Below are 24,698 nucleotides of genomic sequence, written 5' to 3'. Positions count from 1 at the left end.
ATGTTTTTAAGTGAACGCAGTATCTCAAGAACTCCTGAAGGGAGTCTCTTCAAATTTGGCACAAATGTCTACTTGGACTTAGGATGAACTGATTCGGTTGTGGTGATCAAAGGTCAAGATCAGTGTGTTATTGCATCCATCTAATTCTTATAAAAGGATATCTCGAGAACGGGAATTTTATTTTCAAATTTGGCACAAACGTCCACTTGGACTTAAGGATGAACTGATATGATTTTGGTGGACAAAAGGTCAAGTTCACTGTGACCTTGTGTCTGTCCCATTCTCTTAAACCTATTATCTTAACAATGCCTTGAGGGATTTTTCTTCAGAATTGGCACAAACATCCGCTTTGACTAAATAATGAACGGCTCAGATTTAAGTGGTCAAAGGTCGAAGTCACAGTGACCTTACAATCATGTTTTTTGCGATAATCGAAGACGTCATCCACTAATTGTGACAAAGCTTCACAAAAATGTAATAGAATGATTAAGTGCTGAAATTTTCTACTCAAAAAGTCAAAGGTCAATTTCACTGTGACTTACTAATCTTCAGAAAAAAGATAAGGGGGGGCATTTGGTCACATGCTGGTGACACTAATTTTGGGTCTATACCTTGAAACTGTGCTGATTGCATAGATATGTGATGTCGGTGCTGCCGGGGTGAAGATGTGTGTGAAGCATCCTTGTTTTAGAATATGCAGTTTTTTTGCCGCAACATCCATATTTGAAGACTTCTCTACTGTCATGGCTTCACGTTGAACCTGGACAGACATGGATGTCAAAAAATAACTGCAACTTGACAGGTTCACTGAGGCATATGGCATTATTGCTAGTTTTACATGATTTTAGCAAACAAGACTTTATGGACTCAGTAATAGAAAACAGCTTAATAATATGAAGCCTTGGGAGCAGTCAAATCTAAGTAAAATGGAAGACTTTGACAGAGGAAACATGTTTTTTATTCTTCCTGTTCTAATCCTGTGTGCTAACTCTCACATCTTCTCCAAAGAAATCCCAGCACTATCACAGGCACATTCAAAAAAAAATGAACACCCTTCTCACATAAAAAGAAGTGTATTTTTTGCTTTCATGATCTGTGTGTGTATATATGTTTGTGAGTGTATGTGTGCATGCATTTGATTGATTGCAATTTAAGCGCATTGCACCAGAGACGTGCATGCCCCCAGCTCTCACCTTGACAAAATCAATCTTTTATACTCTAAGAAACCCTCCCTTCAGTCTTCACATTTGTCCAATCTCTTCTCCATCACATTACCTCAGACAGTCCTCTCAGTCCACCACAGAGGTGCTAAAGAAAGATAAGGAAAGCATGATGCTGTGCAGCAAAAAAAGGCCCATTTCGTGCATTTTGCCCCTCTTCTCCTCCTCCGTCAGATGTCTGCTTTTTGATGAGAGGTAGATCAACAACATCAAAAAGAAATAATGGGCACCATGTTTATTTTGCATCTGTCAAACGTCTCCCTTTTTGTAATTTCAGAGCTGGAGATGCATCTGTAGCACTCCGGTCGTCATTTGTTGTGCCTTTCTGTCAGGGGTGGTGTTGCTGTTTGATCTCTGAGCCGGAGAAATTACAGACAATCTCAGAATAATGGTGCAGAAACATACGGAGGCATAATTATGCCCTCGTTAAAAATAATGAACAGAGACGGTGTGTAGTCGATGTGCAACAGGGAAGAAGAAGCCAAGCTGTTGGCTTCTTCTTGTTGGCTGTTGGCTGCAGAGTTAGTGTCCAGACTTAATGCGAGGTAAACCCTGTCCAATGCGGATGGGAGGAAACGTCTCATACTGCCTTACGTTCCCGCGTTAAATAAATGCTGACTCGCGCTTAAACCCACTCAGAACCCAATTATGTTTCAAACACAAAAAAAACCTAATAATGATGGATTTCTTCTCTAAATGCACTCACAAACCATTAGCAAAAAAATATTATAATTATATGTTTTTTTCCCCTCTCCATTCCAATGGACAATGTATTTTAACACAGAAATTGCTTAAAAGAGATAATTACAATAAATGGTCTTGACAGACTTTTTTTGCACTAATTTCTGAAGTATCTCCTGAAATAGTATGTGGAAACCCTTCAGAGATAAATACTCCTGAACATAACCAATAAGAAACAATAAAGCTTATTGTTTCATCGGAAAATAAAATCTTAAAGTGCCTCCCCATATAAACTTTATTTCCTCTTTTCATTTTCCAGTGACATGGAAAAAAATCCTGAGTGAAAACTGTAAATATTTTACCTTTTTTACATATATAAGTGATATAACATCAGATGTTTACTTTTCAAAGCTGTTTGAACACAATTTATGTATTTTGTCTGTATGAATAATTGATTAAAATGTGTCTTGCACTCCCTTCTTTCCTTACAGTCGGCAGTGTTGTTATAAAGCAGGTGTGGCTCCACTACATTGTGATTGGTTGATAGACATCCTATCAAAGAAGTCTGCATTCAGGTGGAATTGATTGACAGTTATCACATAGATCTAGACAGCCTAGAAAAGTTGTGTCCATTGGAGTGGATGTGGGATCTGAATAGGTTAATGTAAGATTTAAGTTTGAATCAGATCAGTTCAAAGTTAGCGTTTCAATTCGATCGACCATCGTGTCATTGATTATGCTGAGGATTCCTTCACGGTTTCATTCACAGCAAATATCTACTGTCGGAAGAAATGCAATTTTCTCGCTTCCTACAGAGGAGCAGATTTTCGAGCATCCCAATTTATTTGTTCTGAACAAAGATGACCTTCAAGTAACTGTATTATCAACTCCTTCTGCAGCAAACTGTATGTATACTACAGATATATTGTGAGGCATCTAATAACAGATACAGTATCTGGGCTGCTTGGAAATTGAAATCACAAAAAAAAGGACAAAAAAGGAATAACACGAGAACCCTGGTGCTTCGGAGATTAAAGCGTTTCTAAAGTGTCTGAAAACTTACAGAGTGGAAGCAGCAGGATGCAGCTTTAATCAAGTCATGCTAACAGCATGGCACATGTTCAGTAGTTTCTGGTCGTTGGTTGATGGAGTTGCTTCTTGGCTGCTGACAATAAGAGTGGGATAAGAGGTTTTTTTTAAACAGAGAAGAAGCATTCCGGTTCAATGGACTACTTTCTGTGACTGTATATGTTTTTCCAACCCAATTTCCAGAATAAATGTTGGCATTGTACGTTTCTTTGTGCTTTGGTTAATGTGAAGTTATGTTATGGACAAAAGACACTTGGTTAGGTTTAGGAAAAGATCTTGATTGGACTTAAAATACCCAGATTTGTTGTCAGAAACATGGCTTGAAATGTCTTGTCATCTTGTTAAAAATACCCGGTTTGGTCACCAAAATCACGGCATTTCCCGATGTCTGGCTAAAAAATACCAGCTTTTCCTACCATAAACACTGCTAAAAATGTCCCATCAACTCATGAAAAAACCTTTGTTTATCGCCAAAAACATGACCGTAAATGTCCTGATGTCTCGTTAAAAGATACCAAATTTTGTGGGCAAAACCACAGCTGAAAATGTGCAATGTTTGTCAAAAATATCTGATTTTGTTGTCACAATCCCAGCTGGAAATGCCTCTGGACTCAGTCTGCTGCTTGACTTTTTGCCCTCCCCATTTTGTTGAGCACATTATAGCACTATAATTTAGCAAATTACTGCAGTGTTTTTCAAAGCTGCACTGAAATAAGAGGCGGATGTTTTTACTAGAAGTTGACATTTTTGGTAGGGCATTTTGCGTGGTTCAAATTACTACAGTACATGTAGCTTACACCCACAAGTTTTAAGTTGTGGAAAGTCTTGTTTTGGAAAGTAGAAGAGGCACCACCAAGTCTCAGGGGCTTCAAGCTGTTAATGAGAGACAAGCAGCTGTGAGGTGCACTGTCTACCTTTCTCTTCCCCATCACGAGGAAAGCGTTAATCACACGGTGTCTGTCGAGGAAGAACCTAATTATTGTTGTTGTCGGTCACCGTCTGACAGGATTATGACTTTAGGACAGTTGCTTAAGGTGGTGGAAAGAGACATGCGGTCCGCACTACCTGATAATTATAGTGATTGTATCAGTGCTCACATGCTTCCTGCTTCATGTTGGTTGAAGCTGTTTTTCCACAAATTCCTTCGGAGAGGGACAGACTGTAATTTACTGACGTTGCATAAGAGGGAAATGTGACGAGTTCAAACACTGAGGTTTCAACATGTTTGTAAAGCCTCATCGAAGGGAATGCAATTACATCAATCAGTCTGAGCTTGTTTTTATTTCGTCTCTCGCGACCTCCAACATAAAGTGTTTGTATGCTTTTGCAGGTTTTCTGTGTATTTCAGCTCTAATCTTTGTGCTTGTTGTCCTCCTGCAGATTGTGGCCTTACGGGAACAAAATGCTCACATTCAGAGAAAAGTGGCTTCCGGGGACGGAGGAGAGGACATCCTGGAGGGAAGTGAAGCTCAGCAGAAGGTTCATGGCAAGGTGAGTCTTTTTCTTGATAAAATGGACATTTATTTTAAACTTATCAATGGACATACAACTTTTTGGTTTAACGTTTTCCTGCAAAAGTGGATACTGTCATTACTGGCTGATAAGTTTTTGGCTTTATGTCAACATATAGGAGGTGGTCAAACTCTGCACAAAATTAGCACAGTTTAAGATATTAAATAATAATTACAAACTTCATTCATATAGCATGCTTCAAAACACAGCTACATAGTGTTTTACAATAAAAGAGGACACATTCAAAATAAAGAATAAATAAAACGGACTAAAAGCCAATCATTTAGCACACAAGCAAATTTAAGTCTTAAAATGTTAAAGTAATTCTTAAAACTTTACAGTATATACAAACGGCACAATCTGTGTGGTTACACAATATTAAAGGGTAAGTTTGGTAATTATAATTCTATTTGAACATGTTTTGAAATTGTTTCAGTATTGAGCGAGACATGTGATGTTAAAGAGTAAGATCCTTTTTGTTTTACAGGAAATAACCCTGAATTCACAAACCCACCAGACTCTTTTAAGTAAACTGTCATTTTAGCATGTCAGCATGTCATAGCCAGCATATTTTCACATTGAACTGGGTGAATTAAGGGTTTATTTCAAACCAACCACAATTGTTGATTGTTGAAACAGTGAAACAACAAACTAAGACATCTTGTTTTGTTTTGGTCGATTTTAAATGAAGTGTTTTTATAATAATAGAATTACTGTTTATTTAAATGGAGTCTGGTGGTTTTTACGATAGCAGTGTCGGGGCTGTTTTTGATTGAACAAAAAGGATCTTACTCTAACAAAAAGGGCTGTTATTGTTAGGATCCTTTCCATAAAGTTAGAATAACAATCTGAGCCCGACAGTGAAAAAAACTTGACGGCACAAACGTGCCCTGAGTGGTTACATTGCAGCCTGTTTCACTCAATGCTAGACAACAACATGTTCTTCTCAATAGTGATTTAGACACAAAAACACAGGAAAATAGGGTTCAGAAAAAATACCAAACTTGCCCTTTAAATAATATCTGGGCCCTCGTCGGTCATTATTAAGTTTCTTCAGTGTCGGAGTGAAATTGTTGGTGTGATACACAAATAATTCCTGCATACGTAGTTTCTCCTGTTGTTTTAAATGTCAGTATAATGTTATTAAGTACAATGTTATTCTAAGGTTTTGATCATCCATTTAGCTCTGCTGGTGTTCTGAAGGTGACCCACAGTCAGCCGTCGGCTCTCGCTGTGACCTCAGCCTCTCTTATTATTCAGGAGCACACGTGAAGCTGCATAACTGAATACAAATTTCCCTCTGATTATTAATTTAGAGACGGAGGTGTAACTGCTTACTAGATAAAACAAAACAGACACTGCATCAGAGCCCAAAACAACCGGGCCCCCGAATCCCAAACAGACCTTTGAAATCTTTTTTAACATGCAGACGGCTGCATCTGCATCTTACAGAGGATACCTGGGTAGATCAATGGAGACGCGATTACTCGACCGGTCTGCTGGAGAAGGCGGGGGGATGTCGGGGGTAAAAAAAGATGAAGGGTGTGTTGTGTGAAGGGATGGGCTAATGAGCAGACAGCTATCGTCTTGTGAAGATAAAAGGAGCAAATACAAAGTGTGTTGTTTTTGTTTCTGTGTGTATATATATGCAAAAGAAACGGTGTGTGTGCTAAAATGTGTTGAAGTGAGAGCGAGCGCTGGTTATTCAGTGTCATTGCCATCGCTGGGTGGGATGACAACCCTGATCTGCACGACGCACGTCTCACAGGAAGCACAGTCCTCTCCACTTGATTTGCACCTGTCCTTTGGTTGTCGTTAGTGTGACAGGTGAAAAGAGGTCACAGAGAGGGGAGGTCGGAGTCAGAGTGAGGAAGCGGCAGCTCTTGAAGTGCATATTGACCCGCAGAGCTCTCAGACCTTTCGCACAGACCTGGATCTGCCTGATAAGCAGCTAATGCAGTCTGACAGATGACGCCTGCTGCTTTAACACTTACATTTTTCATAAACATGCAGCACTGGACTGAGCCTGGGTTACTTACATTGCCCATCACTGCTAAAGAACAGATTCAGTGGCAAACTCTACACCTCGCTAACGTTTTACTTTAAATTGTAACAGAAGACGAATCTTTGTGAAAGATAGATGAATAAATAAAACATTAGTAACTTTGCAGCCGTGTTTCTGCATTTTACATCATGTGTGCAGAATGAGAAGAACAGGAAAATGTGATTATTATGTGATTTGGGATCATTTATGAATTATTTCAAGGCCCTTACTCTCACTGCAATTTTGTTTTTGTTTGTCTTTTTGTGATGGTAACGTTACACTGCAGTGTAGACAGTGCTGTAAGGAAGTAATAATACCTCATAAGTGTACTCAAGTATTTTTTGAGAGTATCTGTGCCTCTATCTGTACTAAACCCTAAAATGTATCTGCTCATGTGGATATAAAACTTTGTCTAAACTCTTGTGAGATATAAAAAGATTGCTCATTCAAACTTTCCCAGTCTTAAAAAACAGGGGTCTTAATTTCACATGACTGTGAAGCGGGCACAATAACAGGAGCCACAGATGCATAATTTATCATCTGCGGGACGTTTTGCAATAAAGTAGAGCCAAATCCTGAAAGTTGGTCCTTTTTATGAGAGCGGCCCGGTGCCGGTGCGCCGGTATTAAAATCAGTGGTGTGATTTAGTGGGTCTTGTTCCCTGCTCGGGTGAATCATTGATCACAGACAGCCGGCAGAGAGGCCCAATTAGGTTGGTCCTCACAGATGGATGGCCGAGGACGGGCAGCTGGGCCCGATACAGCAGAGAGACGAAGAATAAAGACATCACTTTTCCTGAGTCTTCACTTCCACCTGCTCTACAGTGATTACACTCAAACATAAAGCTTTGTTATTTGAAAGGAGGGTGTTATTTAGTGGTGATAATAAAGTTGTTATCTGATGCTCTGCTTAAGTTGGATCTCTCTGGCATCCCCCTCATTAATCTACCTCATGCAGAGACCCGCCGAGCTGCACAGAGCGAGCCCTAATCATTTTACTCATGCAAGTGTCAAAGTAATTTTTCCAAAGGAGACTGGAGTGATTCTCAGTCACACAGTCTTTGTCACCATCCGAAATCAAAGCAGGAGCAGAGCCAAGGCCTCCAGCTCCTCGACACGAATTTATCAGAGTGCTAATGTCTGTAACTCTCCAAAGAAGAAATGGTATCTGAAGTAGGAGCGAGACTGATTTCTCAAGGCCCACTTCAATACGCCACAAGAAGCCGGGGCATGGCAGGAAATCAGAAAATAGTTTTTTCACCTGGTGCATTTTAATCTTTGTAATGTGTCTATTTTTCAGTCAAAGTCGCATTTTGTATTGGATGTTTTAAATTATTTTTTTTTATCCCCAAGTCCGAATGTGGTTGAACCATGTTTTCAAAAGAGAAAGTGGTTTGAATCGTATATTTAAAAGCCACTAGATTGTTGATTTGATTTATTCATGAGCTGTAAATGTAGCAAACCAAATGCTCCCCAGCCAAATGGGCCTGTAAGACAATTACGACCAAGATCAGATTGCCAAGATACACGTTTCTGATTAACCAAAAAAAAAAAAATTAAGGCTGTGACAAAATGAGCCCTGACAAATGCATGCAGCAAAATGTTTATTTAAATAGAAACGTTCGTGCATTGAACACCCTGCTGCATTACGCAACGGCACTGCCTTTTAATACAGCAGGGTTTAATTCAATTAAATTCAAAGGAGCTTTATTGGCAATGGATACAAACATTTGCATCACCAAAGCAAGTGTGAACTCAAAAACATGTCAGTAAAAACGTACTAGAATTTGGTTTATGTATGCACCCACTGATACACCCACCAAATGAGAGGACACACCAGTTGCACATCATTGCACACTGTTTTCAGGAAACATGTTCAGCCTGGAAACAGTACCAAATGGTGCACATCGTTTGCAGATTGAACGTCCATCTGGACCATAACCACAGTCTGTTGCTGTGTTCAGATGCAACTTGTGAACTTGTGTTTATGACATAGATGGTTGTTGAAACCCTTTGAAACCTGAGCAAATTGGTTTGACTTCTTTTAAAAAACATGGGTAGAAGATAACAAGCATATTAACAAGGCATGGCCCAAAAATTAGAAAAAAAATGTTTTAAAAAAAAAGTTTCAAGAAAACTTCCTAAAAAACAAGGAGAAAATAATAAAAACAAAATGACCTAAAAATAGTTGTTTTATATATTTTATCACATTTTTATGTTACATAATTTTAAATTAGCAAGCCACTCAATATATTAGATTAATAAATATTATTTCTAGACAGTCTTCCCTAGTTTTGTATATACATATTTTTTATAACCCTCCCATCCTTTTTTAAACTCATTTTTTGGCAATTTTAATCTTCTTGTTGCCTTTTACTACTTTATTTTGCTTTATTTTTTGCCAAGTCGGCCGCTGCCTTTTCCCCCCCCCATGTTTAAGAAAGCAATCAAACCAATTTGCTCAGGTTTTGAAGGGTTAATGAATGAACAGAGGAGGATTCACAAATGTATTTTGTGATTTTAGTTAACAATAACGATGCACACAGAAGTAGTTATTGTTGTATGTAATTGTAAAGATTTGCAAATGTACTTATGATTTACACACAAGTATTTCTTGTTTTAAATAGTTGTAATAGAAATTCACAAATAAATGTACATAAAGTCTTAATGATAATATGATTTAATTTGACTATATTTTGTATTGTTAACCCTCTGAAACCTGGCACGATGTCTCTTGTTTTATGCTGCTTTCAGATGCCTATAACAAAAATATTAAAACCTGTAAACTGTGAGCAAATTGGTGCAATTTCTTTTGAAAACATGAGGTAAAAGGGCAATGAGCAACTCGATAACAGTTTCCACAAAATGTAAAAAACTTTTAGATTTTTAATTTTTTTTTTTTTTTTTAAAGCTTGGGAAAAATTTCTTGGGGAAAAATTAAATTGACTTTTTGTCTCTGATAAGCATCTTTGAGTATTGTGAAGAGCACTCTATAATTAAAATGTATTATTATTATTATTATTGTTATTTGTTATATCATAATTACATATTTAAATTTATGTTGCAGAAATATTATAAATGTTAAGCACTTTTCCAGATAACTTCCGTGTTTGTTTGTTTGTTTTTAACTAACTTTTTTTCCTTCCTAAATTTTCAGGAAATTTTCTTATACTTTTTATCAACTTCTTGTTATTTGGAGGGCATTTTATTTTTTTGTTGCTCATTGCCTTCTTCTTGTGTTTTTGAAAGAAATCATTCTCATTTGCAGAGGTTTCAAGGGGTTATATTTTTATCAATTTTTCATATTCATACGGGATAATAAATGCACTTAATAATGTTACTTTTGACCAATACACTTAGTTTAGGCTACTTTATACGATTACCTGTCAGCACTTCTGATATATGACAACTTCCCTGCTAAGACTTCATTCACAAATGCATTTTTTTTTCATCAAAAATTATCTGTAGCCAATCAGATGCCTCATTTCCATTCCAGCCAATCACGTCAGCGCGTTTTCCAGTTTGAACGATCAGGTCACGTAAAGCAGCGTAACATCTGCCCAGACTGTAATTTTGCAGACAGGAGGATGAACATCCAACTAATCAAGCTGCCTGGAGAGTTTGACGTTTAGCTGCAACATGACGTCTAATAGTGATAATCCACGTAATTCAACCGTCGTTTCGTGCGTGATTAACATATGTTGCGTTATGAATGCGTGCAACGTTTGTAGTGCTAATCTAAAATTAGCTAACCTAACAAGTAAGCTAACAGAAACAAACAGCCGAAGATCGTTAGCAAGCTAGCTAGTTACCACTTTGCTTATTATGGTTTGCCAGCAATTTACGTTATAATGCGCAACTTATATTCAGGCAGGTAAGATATTAGTGAGTTGCCAATATCGTTTTGGCGTCTAACGTTTGTAGGTTCGTATTTTGGCTAGCAGCTAGCAAATGATTCTGTGTTGTATGTTAGCATTAAATGGCTAATTTATTAGCTAACGCAAACGTTGCTAGCATTCATAATGCAGATATATTGTTATTATCTACACTGGGAGCGTCACTACAAGCTAACAAGTTAGTTGATAATGTCAAAAAACAGCCCAGGTTAATCAGCTAACCTGCTATAATATGAACCCTAATGCTGTTAGACAATCACAAATAGCACCTGTTTACAAATAGACACCTGCTTATATATTATTAAATATATTGAGTAACATAAGTTGCTAGCAAACCTCAAACCTCAGTGTAAAAGTGTAACTATTGTAGGTTATTTAAGGTTCTGAAGTGATTACAATTGCTCATGTTCAGTTCAAAGAATTATAATTAAGTAGAAATAAGAAAAGTTTTAGAAATATGAAAATGTATGTTATGCTGCAATGTCTTTACATGGCTAGGAATAAGAAATATGTACAGTATTTGCATTAAATATACATTCAAGAGGTTTTGGTGAAAATGAATTAGTATACTGAAAAATATTGCACGGTTGAATACGTGCACAGAGCATTGCAGCAGTTGAATTATTGTACCAGTTAAGGCAGTGTTGCAAGGAATAGTACCTTTAAGTCACTATTGCACTACTGAAATATGATAATTGCTCATGGGTGAATTAAGTGCAAGTGCTGGCTTGTTAACTAAGCATTCATGGCGGAAACATTAAATCATACACGAGAGGAAGTTGTTATTTACACCTGGAGCTATACTACAAGCTGCTGAGTTTAACCTCAACAGGGCAGCTGGATGTGGTTCGTTTTAATGTCCATTAGGATGTTCATAATTGCAGATGTAACAACAACATTAACAAATTCAGTGAATTTCAAACATAAAGAGTTTGTAGGTTCAACAATCTGTATATAAATGTCACAACATCCGAAAATATTTTTAATGAAAACAGCTATATACTTTTAAATACATATGCATGGAGAAATATTTGTGTGTGCATGAGAAATACATTTTTGATGTGGATTGGTTTACATTTTTAAACAAATAGTATTTTTTTTTTTGTGCATTACAAAATATTTTTGTAGAGACAGTCAAGTGCGTTGACATAGACATGAATACTCTTCATTTATCTGGTTTTTGGTGTATCCCATTGATATGTTTAAGCATATAAAAGCCAATTTCCTTTTAGGAGAAATCTCAATATTCTTGCTGGAGTACTCTGAATGAAACTGGGATGTGTAAGGGGAATATGAATTACTCGATTTCTCTTTGCTTATGTAACAATATCCTGAATATGATCATAAACCTGATAAAGGGGTTATTTATGTCCATGTATCGCACTATATATAAATCACAGAATACATCTGTGAATTTTTCTGCGTGCATTCATTAATATTGTATCATATTCCTAAGTCAACTGTTTGTGGGGTTATAAAATACAATCATTTTGCTGTCACACCGAAGCTAAAGTTACTGTCCCGTCTTTACTCATCTCTCCCCCAGCGTCTGTCCAACGGCTCTCTGGAGTCGGCCCACGAGGCGAGCCAGGTGGTGGAGCTGCAGGACCTGCTGGAGAAGCAGAACTACGAGCTGGCCCAGATGAAGGAGCGCATGTCCTCCCTCTCCTCTCGGGTGTCCGAGGTGGAGCAGGAGCTGGAGACCGCCCGGAAGGACCTCATCAAGTCGGAGGAGATGAACAACAAGTACCAGAGGGACATCAAAGAGGTTACAGCACACACACACACACACACACACAAACACACACACACTGGGAGAAGCATGCACACATTTGCAAGGGAATAACAGTTGCAAGAGAGACATCAAAGAAGGCTAGCAGTGGCCTAAAAAAAGCCCCTATTAGCATAAACTCTCACACCCCCTCTTTATGACTATGTATTTTTTCCAACACATACACACACTGCTTCTTTAAAGGTTGCATATTATGCTCATTTACAGGTTCATTCTTATATTTTGGGTTTATAGAACATTTTTACATGCTGTAATGTTCATTATTTTTCTCATACTGAGTGTACCTGTATTCACACTCCGTCTGAAATGCTGTTTTTTAGTGCCTGTTTCTTTAAAACACCCTCCTAAAACAAGATTTCCATATCTTTATTCTTGGTGTGTCTGCACTGCAACTGCACCCGAGAAATGACTGTACTGACACTTAATATATTACATTTCTGGCTAGAGGTGTATGATATGGCCCTAAAATAATAATTTCAGGGTATGTTTGCAATAACAATATTCTGAATATTAAAATATGAATATATAGATAGATATGAAAATATTGAAAAATATAAAATATATTCAATTATTATTTGCAATAACATACAATTGCAACAGAATATGTATTAGTTTTATTGTCAAACAATCACATGCAAACAAGTGAATCCTATAAATGTAGCGTACAAACAGACCCCAGCTTACCACCAAAACACATTCCTAACAATGGCTACTGTCACATGGACAAGAATAACCTGTTTATGAGGCTTATTCTGGTTATGATCATATTTGGGATATCAGAAATCAGGTTATTCGTTAACCTGTATACACCCAAGTTTATTTTTTTCTTTGTTTTTTTTAAGATTGGGTTTCTCATTAATGGAAAATGGCGTTTACATAAACACATAAACAGAATACTCAAAATAAACAGACCATAAGCGGGTTATTCATGTCCATGTAAACACACTGAATAAATAAAAACTTCTTAGAAAACAAGCAGCTGTTTGTGCATCTGCCACTGTTATTTGGTTTTTTCAAGCTGCATTATTGACGTGTAAAGCACCAAAGCAGCCAGTGAGATGCCTCCTTCCTGCAGAAACAAGGATGTTTGTGTCAAACATTTGCAATTAAGGATCCCAATCATAAACCCATTCTGTATATGTGTGTGTAAGGTGAATGCCGGTGAAGTGGACTAGATATGAATATAAGCTGATCCCCCTGTAGCCCTCGGCTGAAATTGCTATTGATTGCTAACGATGAAGGCAGAGGCAGAGATTGCGGCCTTATCGGACCGACCCTTCATTATTACCCGCACTGCCTTCTCTGAGGGCAGCTGTTTATTCAGCTCTCCCAGTGGAACTATTTTTTCTGTGGTTTTGAAACCACATGTTCTTGCATGGGCTTGTATCTGCAGCAATTCCCCGAGCAGGAAATGAGCTCTCAGAGATAATGCTGCCGTCATGAGAGGGGGACCTTGTTTCACAACAGCAGTGTGAGATATGAGATCTCAGCTGTGTGATTATGAAGCTATATTGTCTTATTCGGTGACTTGTTTCTAGTCTAAATTATACTACGCTCATGTCATATACGCAGCAAATCTGATGGCAAAAGCTTTATGGTCATCTTGCAGCTCCGCTTCGTGTTTACATTTTATGTTCAGTAACTGTGTGAAGGCGTCTGGACATGTATAATAAATATTGTAGCTGTTTTAGTTTCCATAGTCGTTGCATAAGTATTTGTAATAATAACATGCTGCAATGAAGCTATGGTGGTATAAATAAAATCTGTGCAGATATTAGATTGCAGCAATTCATGTTTGCAAAAATATTTCTTTGAGTTTAAAGACTGGAGTTAGAGCTGCAGATGACCGTAAAAAATAATAATGTGGGGTGAGTATTTCTTTAAGACAAAACTCAGCAGCAACCAAAAACACGCTGTTTGCCCTCACTTCAAAATACTAAAAATAATGTTTTTTGGCATGTTATTCTCTGATTGCTCTGACTGTGTGTTTCTGTGTGCAGGCCATGTGTCAGAAAGAGGACATGGAGGAACGGATCGTAACATTGGAAAAACGTTACCTGAGCGCCCAACGAGAGTCCACCTCGGTGCACGACATCAACGACAAACTGGAGAACGAGTTGGCCAATAAGGAGGCGTTCCTCAGACAGGTCTGTGTAATCCAAGTACTGTTTGTGTGAGGTCAGATTTACCCATGATCTTAATCCTGAGAGATTATCAAGATACTGTGGTATCTGATTTTTTCTTCAAAAATGGATCATTTTTTGTCAAATTGAGTTGTCCAGGTGGCTGCTAAAATTGACTATTCAGAGCTGAAACATCATTTTTTTCCCACAATATAACTGGATTCAGAAAAGCATTAAACATGCATGCAGCTGGTTGTGTGAGATAGATGGTTCCTGTCAGTTAACAAAACCCTCAGAGCTGATTCGCAGAGGTTTGGCAACGAGAAAACCTCTTGACATTGTGTCAAATAAGGTCAGAGAAAATTACTACCGGGGAAGGAATTTTGATGGTGGATCGCTGAAAGTCGTCTTCATAACTTGGTGTATCGCTGCACAATATGACCGAACAGTGATACACATTTATTCTGCTCTCAATGATTCTTTATGATTCATTGCAGCCAATTAGATAAATTGCCCAGCCATAGAAAACTGACTGACGTTTTCATGAGCACAGGCTAAAGCACCAGCTGAGCTCTGGAAGGATAGAAAGACTGTCAGACTAATACGAGAAGAAGTAATCATGAGCGCGCGCGCACACACACACACACAAAAACACACACCATGAGACACACAAGCTTCTTTTGGCTTTGCTGCGAAGAAAGTTGCTTCAAAGTAATGGCTCTGTTTGAGGAATAATTTGACATTTTGGGAAAGACACTTATTTAAATCAAATAAAAAATAAGATACTATATTATATACATTTATCTTTGATCTTATAGAATTTTTTTTTTTTTTCAAAATGTAAATGTTTCATAAATCTTCAATTAAGTAAGGTGGGCTGGTGTATATTTCTGTTTCTAGTTCAACAAAATCAGTCTTCGTGCCAACAATGTCACATTCTTAGACTTTTGTCACGAGGAGCAATTCTTTGTATAAGGAAGCTTTGTGAATACGGCCCCCAAAAACTGAAGAGCAACAAAATTAATTCATAGACCGACAATCATAACTGGTCAAAAATACTCTTGCTGACATTCTCAATTCAGAGTCAAGATTTCTTCTTTCACAACCAATCATTGAGTTAACAAGAAGACCACATTGCAAAATAAATGATAATATAACCTCTAAAACCTTTCCGTTAAGGCCCTGCTACCACACACAAACACACATCCTCGCTGGCTGTGTATTGAGTTCACCTGTTGTTGTGCCAGAAGGATGAACCCCCGGGATCTGGCCGCTGATTTTTTAAGATGAGTTGTTGAGGGAATACAGGCTCGGCTATCGGAACAGCGAGATGAAGGGCTGAGAAGAAATTTTGAGCAAAACGGGAAAACAAGTTGGATGAAAGGTCACTAAGGGAGGATATCGCAAACCAAAACACACAGTCACGGTTTCCCAGTGTCATCCCAGACACCAATGAGATAGTGATACGAATGAAAACAGAAAATATCTGACACAACACAGCCCTGGCCCACTCCAGTCTAATTATTGCTTATTGAGCTGCCAGGGCCGATGCTTTGGGGAGCAGAGCATCTGTCGCTAAAGGCAAAGGCTGCCAAGACAGTCCCCCCCCAAAAAAGAGTCTTAAAACTGATCAGAGCTCAGAGGAAGGCGGGGACAAAAGTCTTAACACGCAACGGAGAGATACACGTCACTTGGTGGAAGTGTCACCGAATGCTGGGTTTTGATTTCCATCCTCATAACGTGTCTGAATGCCTCATCAGGGCAATTACCGGGACGCTGAGCAAAAGTTGTCACTGTCACTCTTGGCAAGTGCAGAGCCGCTGCTATTCTGACTCTGTTATGGTGCTATTTTGAAGGAGGGTTGAGGCACGCTGCCAGAGCCTTCAGTAGCCAGTCCTCCCACTAAAGATATCTGTGGTGCTATTTTTTACCAGGCGATGATGCTCTGCTGACATTAAAAGGAAAAGAAGGAAGGGATTAATGTTCACAGACTGTTTTCAGATATATATGCCAGGACAGAAGGGGAGAAACATGAATACTGTTAACTATTCTTAAAGGTGTACAACGCAGGAAATGTTTGTTACTGTTTGTAAACATCAATTTTGCCCCTCCTCCCTACACTGCTTGTACCAACACTGCGAGCTACTATTGTAGGAACGTAAGATTTGTTGTAGAAGCCGATACTTTTGTAAGCTAACTAAACGAACTGCTGGCACCCACCACTCCAACTGACAACAAGCCAAATTAGTGTTACTCTTTATCCGAATCCATCCATACATTCCTCTTTGATGCTTGCTGCTTTTGGTCTGGCACCAGCCTGACCTCACCTGTACCCTCTTATTGGCTTAGAGGTCCGTGCCCAGAAACCTAGTTTCATGTCTAACTTGCATTATGATTCAGAGCCATGTAAAATATTCTACCATCTGTGCTCTCAATTCAGATTTGCTTTGGTACGTTTGCTCAAAAGATGCTTTGTGCCAAGTGCCAACTGTGACTGTGCAATTTTGCTACTAATTCTGTAAAAGTAGTAGAAGTATACAGTATAGTACATGCTATACATTTTTCAGACTAGAGGAACTTTTTAAACCTCTGTGCCGGCAATAGCCAAGTCCAGAGGCAGTGCGTTGTTGTCCATCCGCACATTCACGTGAATGCGATATCTCAAGAACTTCTCAAGGGAATTTTTTCAAATTTGACACAATCACTCGGACTCAGCGATGAGCCGATTAGATTTTGGTGGCCAAAGGTCAAGGTCACAGTGACCTTGCATTCAGTTAAGTCTTGTGAAGGTGATATCTCAAGGACACCTTGAGGGAATTCCTTCAAATAAGGCACAAACATTTGACTGGACTCCACAATTACCCACGGGTGGTCAGAGGTCAAAGTCACTGTGATACTGCATCTGTCTCATTTTGTGAACACAAAATCTCAAGAATGAACTGATTAGAATCTGGTGGTTGAAGGTGACAGTGTCACAGTGTCACAGTGACCCCATAAAACATGTTTTTGACTAAAAGTCAACCTTTAAAACTGTGGTGTGTTATATAGATCCAGGCTTTACAGAGCATGTATGTGACGGGAGAAATATGAGACTTCAGCGTTCTTGTTGGTGGTGTGAGTGCAAACAGAAAAGAGCTCTTGATGTTATCGAGTTCTTAGAGAGGAGCTCCCTCGTCGGCTGTCTACAGTGTCCTGAAATGTTTGGGCCGAAAAGGCTGAAAACGCCCACTGTCGACTATCTACCTTTTGTATATTTTCTACATAATATGGAATTGGGACACATCCTTATATAACTACATTATTTGAAAATTTAATCAGAGAATTTGCAGTATGCAGTATTCCATGAATCTAAATGAGTACCTGCATGTGTTGTCGATGTTTGTGTGTTCAGATGGAGGAGAAGAACAGGCAGCTACAGGAGAGGCTGGAGCTTGCAGAGCAGAAGCTCCAGCAGACCATGAGGAAGGCGGAGACTCTGCCGGAGGTCGAGGCTGAACTGGCCCAAAGGATAGCAGCCCTCACCAAGGTAAAACACACACACACGCTGTTGACACATTCCCACAGATGCCCTCGTCTCTAGATTTTTCTGTGTGCACGTGGTGTCATGTCATGACGTTTCAACATGTCCCTCTCCTCTTCCTCGGCCACGTAGTCTGACTCCAGCTCCTCTTCCTCCCCCGATGATTATCACTTTGTTATGGAAGCTAAACTCCAAGACATGAACTCCATTCTTAGGAAGGTAGTCCCACAGGGCGTCACAGCTGCTGCCAACTCCTGTAGAGAGCAGATTTCATTCATTTATCTTATTAGTGTTTTGTGGCGAGCGTGTTTACTGGGGTTCTGCTCTGGCTGTTCTACCACCACGGGACAGCTGCATGGCAACTTCTGGCTGGAGCTCACACTTGGCAGTGCTGGAGGAGCTCTCTTCCTCTTTCATTCTGTCCTTTTGGTGGCCTCTTTCTCCATCCTCCTCCTTGTCACTCTTTGTTTCGACCCTCTCTCTCCTGTTGCGCTTTAAAATGTTAGACATCCATCTTTGAGTTTGGGGTAGAGGCTTTGGCTTGTGTCGTCGCCACTGCTTTTCTTTGTCGCCCTTTCAGGCTGTCAAACACGCAGATCATCGTGCCCTCTTTTGTCCTGTCTATGCTGTGCTCCATGTGTAGGCGGAAGAGCGTCACGGGAGCATTGAGGAGCGAATGCGGCACTTGGAATGCCAGCTGGAGGAGAAGAACCAGGAGCTGTTACGGGTGAGTCACTGCGGAGGCGTCGTGCCAGGCAGCGTTAACCAGGCAGCCACTCCTGCAGGAGCATGACAGCTTGAGGCGACTGCGACTGATGACACATTGTCTGATTTATCACCACTGACACTAGACCGAATCAATGTTTCACACACTCTGGTTTGTAAATTGCTCACAAATGATGCAATAATGTACTACTTATTTTAGATCTCATTAGCATCTTTAAAGAGACATTTTATAGTATCATTTGAAAATACTAAAGACCCAGTTTGAGAAAGAAAAGATAATGGTAACCTCAGGAATGGTTCACAAAGTCAGTTTGCCTGCCTGGAGTCATGCAGGAGACCAAATAGAGCCGGATACAAAGCTGATGTGAACCCTGAATTGGTAAAGTTTCATACCATTATTTATTGTAGATCATACTTAAAGGCAGTTCAGAACAACTTATGAGAACTGAAAGAATACTTCAACCCCCAAATGATTATTTATCTATCAGATACTCACCTTATGTTTCCTTGAATTGGTGAAGAAAACCTTGTTTTTCTAGCATGCCTCCATGGGGAACAAAGAATCCAAAAACTGAGAAAATTCTCAATGAATTGGAAGTCATGGGGGTCCACATTTAACAACAGCAAATTATATTAAAACATCTGTTGACAAACTCTCACACAACCTGAGCAGTAAAATCCAAGTGTCCTTTAATTGTATGCTCAATACCTCCAGAACATACTGTGCTTTACGACAGAAAACTAAACTAAAAGTGAGAGTTATCTATCCATCTTATCTATGAAGAATTTTCTCACTTTTTGGATTCTTCGTTTCCTGGAGACGTAAAAGTTTTCGTCATGGATTCAAAGTAACACGAGGTGAGTAATTGATATACAAATGATCATTTGTGGGGTGATGTATTTCTGTAAAGGATTTAATCATGTGAAAAAACTTTTAAAAAATCAATAAGGAAACCAGGTTTATGCTTCAACAGCATTCAACAACAACAACTTCAACAACTAGACGTTTCTTGTTTTTTTTACCTGTGGATGTTAATCTGTGAGGTCACAGAATTATAATGGGATATGAAAACTGAAAAACATATTTTGAGTGTACAGAATTCTGTTAATTTTTTCACACTTCCCTCGGCTTTTCAGTAGAAATAACTGACATATTTATAACATATTTCTTGCCTTTTAAAGTGATAAAGTCAGAGCATAAAAAATGTCTCTTGGGTTGTACTTTCCACAACTGGTAGACTTACAGAAATGATTAGCAAATATTGCTTTGTTTTCAGGGGTTAAACGCCACAAAAGTTGGGAACCACTTTAAAGTAACCAGAAGTTTTACAGCAAACATTTTGAAAACTGGTTATGGCCACATTGCTTTTAAAGTCAATTGATATGACTTTGAAAAACTCTTCAGTTTTGTCCTTGAATCCCTCCAGGCTCGACAGAGGGAAAAGATGAATGAAGAGCACAACAAGCGACTGTCGGACACGGTGGACAGACTCCTCACGGAGTCCAACGAGCGTCTTCAGCTCCACCTGAAGGAGAGGATGGCAGCTCTAGAAGAGAAGGTTAAAGACGATGTCGATGAATACCTGTCAATATCTGTTCTATCCAGCGAATGCCAGGAAGATGTGGATTTTCTCACCTCTGACTTTTTTTTCCCTTCTCTCTGCAGAATTTATTAATCCAGGACTCAGAAGGTTACAGAAAACAATATGAAGATTCACTCCATGAAAAAGTAGGTTTCAGAGATCAAGAAATGATGATTGCATCTTTTTTTAAATCTCTTACATTTTACATGAGGCTGCTTTAATCAAGTACTTTTTAATAGGGAAATAATGAGGTTGGTTGTTTGTTGTTGCAGTTGAATAGTCATAAGCTTCCTGTGGGGGAGGGGGGGTATGGAAAACACTTGAAAACATCACCACGTCAGTTAGTAATAAGCAATATAAAAATAATCAGCACCAAGAGCTCACACAGTGCATCAATGTGACGACTGTAATGATGTCTTGTCAAATTGTTTCGTCCAGACACATCTGGCGGAGGAGATCGAGAAACTGAGATCAGAGCTGGACCAATTCAGATTGAGGGCAGGCTCCCTCACAGAACCCACCCTGTCACGGTAGGTTGGCTGCATATGAGTGTGTGTGTAGGTGTGTGTATTCTGGTTTCACCTATATGAGCGTTTGCAGCCCAGTAATATTTTTAACACTGAAGCCGTATATGACTTCAGACCACTGGACCCTGAAACTCTCCGCTGAACTTTGAACTTATGATATTGTCTGTTTGCTGAGCCCGGTGACCCTCATGTGCCAACTCCACCAGGTCCATAAACGGCGCGTTACGGCCACAGCACGGCCTGCTGAGCTTATCGTGGACGTTCTAGACAATGCTCGTTATTCCACCGGGCACACCTCAGAGCGTCTCAGCAGCGCGTAAAATACGCGCCCAGTCTATTTTTGCCACAGGCAGACAGCGGTTGTGTCAAGCCACACAGAGCAGATCGTACGAGGCAGGACATCAAGCAGCGGTGCATTCTGTCAATTTTCAAAATAAAATGCCTTGCAAGGACAACGGTAAACAGTATCTGCTTCTGCCACCAGCCCTCTGTACTATAAATTTGGCATAAATGTCCACTTTATTAGACACTTTTTTCTGTTGGTTGAAGGTCAACAGTCAAGGTCACGGTAATCTCATGAAACATGTTTTTGGCCTTAACACAAGAATCTTCGGCTTGACAGCTACGTTGAGGCATACAACCGTGTGATAGTATTACTTGTTTTCATCATGTATAGCGTTCATAGTTTTGCACTTTTGGAATACGTAGCATGTGTAGTCACTTCACCCTCTATGATTTTATAACTTACATTTCCTAGATTCAAATCTCAGTTAGCAGCACACAGATTTTGGTTCAGCAGCGTGATAGACTAATATATAAAAGAATTCTTCAGGAGGATTTATCATGTGTGAGTATGATAGGGAGAAATGGTCAGATTGTTGAACCGATGAATGATTGGTCCATCGCTTTCAGGAGAAGACAATCTGCAATAAATTATGCAGATTAAGCTCTAAAATTGACAAGTAATTGGTACTTTTATTACAGTTTTACAGGGAATAAAGGGATGCTTTCCGTGCCTTCGGTGGTTATGGAACTTGTCTGTCTGGTGTTTCTCAGGAGCAGGTCCAAACTAAAGTTAGATTCAGTTCACTGGAGTTCTGGAGCACAAAGATAATTAAGCAACTGCGTGAAACCAAGACGGTTCTGTGTCCAAACATTAGTCATTATTTGAACACGGAAGAAGACTCCAAAGCTCTGAAACAGTGGTTAGTACTTAAAGTTGCTTGACTGTCTGTATACATTTTACAGATTACTCATATTGTTACAGTCAAGGAAACATCTCCATTACTTTATTATTGGATGACATTGACTGGCTGAGATCCAGTAGTCTCCGTATGTAACAGGAAGCCCATAAAATACTGGAAAACAGATATACTCTCTCCAGTAGCAGTCCTGTTATTTTATCTGTCACTGATGAAACAATTTGCTCTGCTCTATTGTTAGAAATGCTGGTATCACTGAACTTGCCGTATCTATTCTTGGATGATTTCTGGCTTCCTTTTCATGCAGCATGAAGTTCTCATATTACAGCACTGATGTGTTGACAGTAGCGGTCTTAATCTCCACCATAGACAAACAATTTACTGCCGTAAAGGCGTGCATAACGAGCACTGATCCTTCAAGGAGTACACTTTACACCGCATCATTGTGACTATTAGGTACGCTTGAGGTACCCGAGTACAAGATTTGAATGGTTTACTGTCTGCGTGTTTGTGAACATTACCATAATATTTTTGTTGTGTCTCATCTTTTGTTACCGCTGTCAGAGCTTAGGCAAAGTTCCTGTGTTGTAGGATACTGTTTATCTTCAGCTTGGCTGAGGTGTAGTATTACTCATAAAAATATCTTCTCAGGTCTCATTTGGACACGTCAGCTGAGCTCCGATTCTCGCTGGGATCTCTGGCTGAAACACAGTCGGACCACTACCGCTCGGCCAAGGTCATCAGGCGGCCAAGGAGAGGTCGAATGGGTCTGCGTGAAACCAAGGTGAGCCGGGGTCTTATTTGTCCACTTTCTTTTGGTCTGTACTGTAATACAGTGTTAAGTGCCTAAGAGTATTCAATATGGCAATACAATTAACCTTTGAGAAGGATACTAAAATCAGATCAAAGGATAACTTTGGCAGTTTGCAACCTGGACCCTATTTATCATGTTTTTGTGTCTTATTAATTTACATCCACTGAAGTGATTGCTTTTCTATTAGTGTCTGACAACGTTATGGAGAAGATCCCTACAGAGAAAGGCCTTTTTTTCCCAGTATTGAGTGAGAAAGCTGTTGTCAGCAACTATGTAACAGGCTGCAAAGTGAACACTCGGGGTATATTCACGGAGTCTGTTCACGTCTACTTAAAGTGCTTGTTTTTTCTAAGTGTCTGACAACATTATGCAAAGGATTCCAACTGAGACAGACTCTTTTGTTGGTCCAGGTTAAGGCGACAGGGCAGCAACCAGCAGCGACAAAGGCAAGGCAGCAAAAAAAAAAACAACAACCACTGTCAATTTATGTCTACCAAACCTGCTTTTTTGCCACTGAAAGGCTTAGATTGTAATTCTGAGTATTTGACAACTTATGAAAAGGATCCCTACAGAGATAGACGGTGGTTACATTGCAGCTTGTTTTGCCACATCGGTCTAGTTCAACACTGGACCAATTTCAAATCTTGTTGTTCCCATTAGTCACATAAACACAAAAACAAGGGAAAATAGGGTCCAGAATAAAAAAAAAAACAGCAGATGCCCTTCAACATCCTGCCTTACGATTTCTTTAAAAATTCCTGAAGCCTGCATAATGTTCAGTTCGTATTAAGGCAACTTTAACTGAAAATGGTATTACGGATATACACAGGGAGAGATAAAGGCAAGTTTAAAAGACGATCTCTTTCGGTGTGACCACCTCATTTGTGCAGTTTTGGTGATGAGAGACACTTCCTGCCACAGTACATCAGGGCTTGCGTGGGTTTTATATGTTGTTGTGGGAGAAGCATATTATCACCAGGAGAGTGTAGATGGGCGTCAATAATGAGATCAGCTCGTGTCATCTCTTTTTAAAGTTGCATACTATTTTTTAATAGGCCTGAAGGTGAAGAGTACAGACTTGCAGCTCCCAGGATAAAAACATTTTAATTATTATTATACTGTACAGCAAATACATGATTACATTGGTAAATGGTGTCTCTTTTAAATTTAATTAGGAGAGACAACAAACTCACCATGTCGCTTGCATATTTTGTCCAGACATAATGAGACAATAGAAGTTGTTTTAGATGATAATGATGTGTTTTCTCAGGCTACAATTAAAACAACTTGTAGTACATTAAAATGTGTTTCCATCTTGTTGGTCTGTTGACTTTATTTTTATACTTTAACAATAACGATTGTTGTGGCTAGAGGCAATATATTTTCTGGTTGTCCATCTGTCCTATTCTCATGAATGCGATATCTCAAGAACAAGAATGATTTCCCAAGATTTGGCACAAATGTACATTTGTGTTTAATGTTAAACTGATTAGATTTTGGCGGTCATAGGTTAAAGGTTTAAGGTAATTGTGAACTCATCTTTGTCACTCTTGTGAATGTGATATCTCACAAACACCTAGAGGGTTTGTTTTTTTTAATTTGGCACAAACATCCACTTTGAGTCATGAATGAACTGATTTTTATTTCGTGGTCTTAAGTCAAAGGTCAATGTCATGTGAGATTTTTTTTCAAATTTCAAACATCCTCTTCGTCTCAAGAATGAACTGATCAGGATTCGGTGTTCAAAGGTCAAGGTCACTGTGACCTCGTATCCATCTAATGTCATGACTGCAATATCTCAAGAAGGCATTGAGGGGGTTTCCTCAAATTTGGCACAAACACTCACTGTGACCTCACAAAACATATTTTTATCCATAACTCAGTAATTCATACACTTATTGTGCGTATGTATATTATGTCTCATAACATAAAATGATAAAATCATGGCATTTGACATCTGGAAAGTCAAA

The 24,698-nt window shown here is 39.1% G+C and overlaps 1 protein-coding gene across 1 annotated transcript in view; it reads left to right on the top strand.

The window, feature by feature from the left end:
- The window catches only part of ppfia2 (PTPRF interacting protein alpha 2), a 69,911-nt gene that overhangs the window by 11,662 nt on the left and 33,551 nt on the right, over nt 1-24,698 (top strand). Inside the window, exons 4-12 of the mRNA XM_042511096.1 lie at nt 4,371-4,481; nt 11,988-12,209; nt 14,234-14,380; nt 17,748-17,882; nt 18,520-18,603; nt 20,030-20,161; nt 20,269-20,331; nt 20,624-20,715; nt 22,566-22,698. Coding sequence (XP_042367030.1) covers nt 4,371-4,481; nt 11,988-12,209; nt 14,234-14,380; nt 17,748-17,882; nt 18,520-18,603; nt 20,030-20,161; nt 20,269-20,331; nt 20,624-20,715; nt 22,566-22,698 — 1,119 coding nt within the window. The remainder of the gene's footprint in view (nt 1-4,370; nt 4,482-11,987; nt 12,210-14,233; nt 14,381-17,747; nt 17,883-18,519; nt 18,604-20,029; nt 20,162-20,268; nt 20,332-20,623; nt 20,716-22,565; nt 22,699-24,698) is intronic.

The sequence above is a fragment of the Plectropomus leopardus genome, chromosome 22 (assembly GCF_008729295.1).
Source record: "Plectropomus leopardus isolate mb chromosome 22, YSFRI_Pleo_2.0, whole genome shotgun sequence".
Classification (NCBI taxonomy): Eukaryota; Metazoa; Chordata; class Actinopteri; order Perciformes; family Serranidae; genus Plectropomus; species Plectropomus leopardus.
Note: the sequence above shows the minus strand (reverse complement) of the source record. Positions and strands in the feature narration are given on the sequence as shown.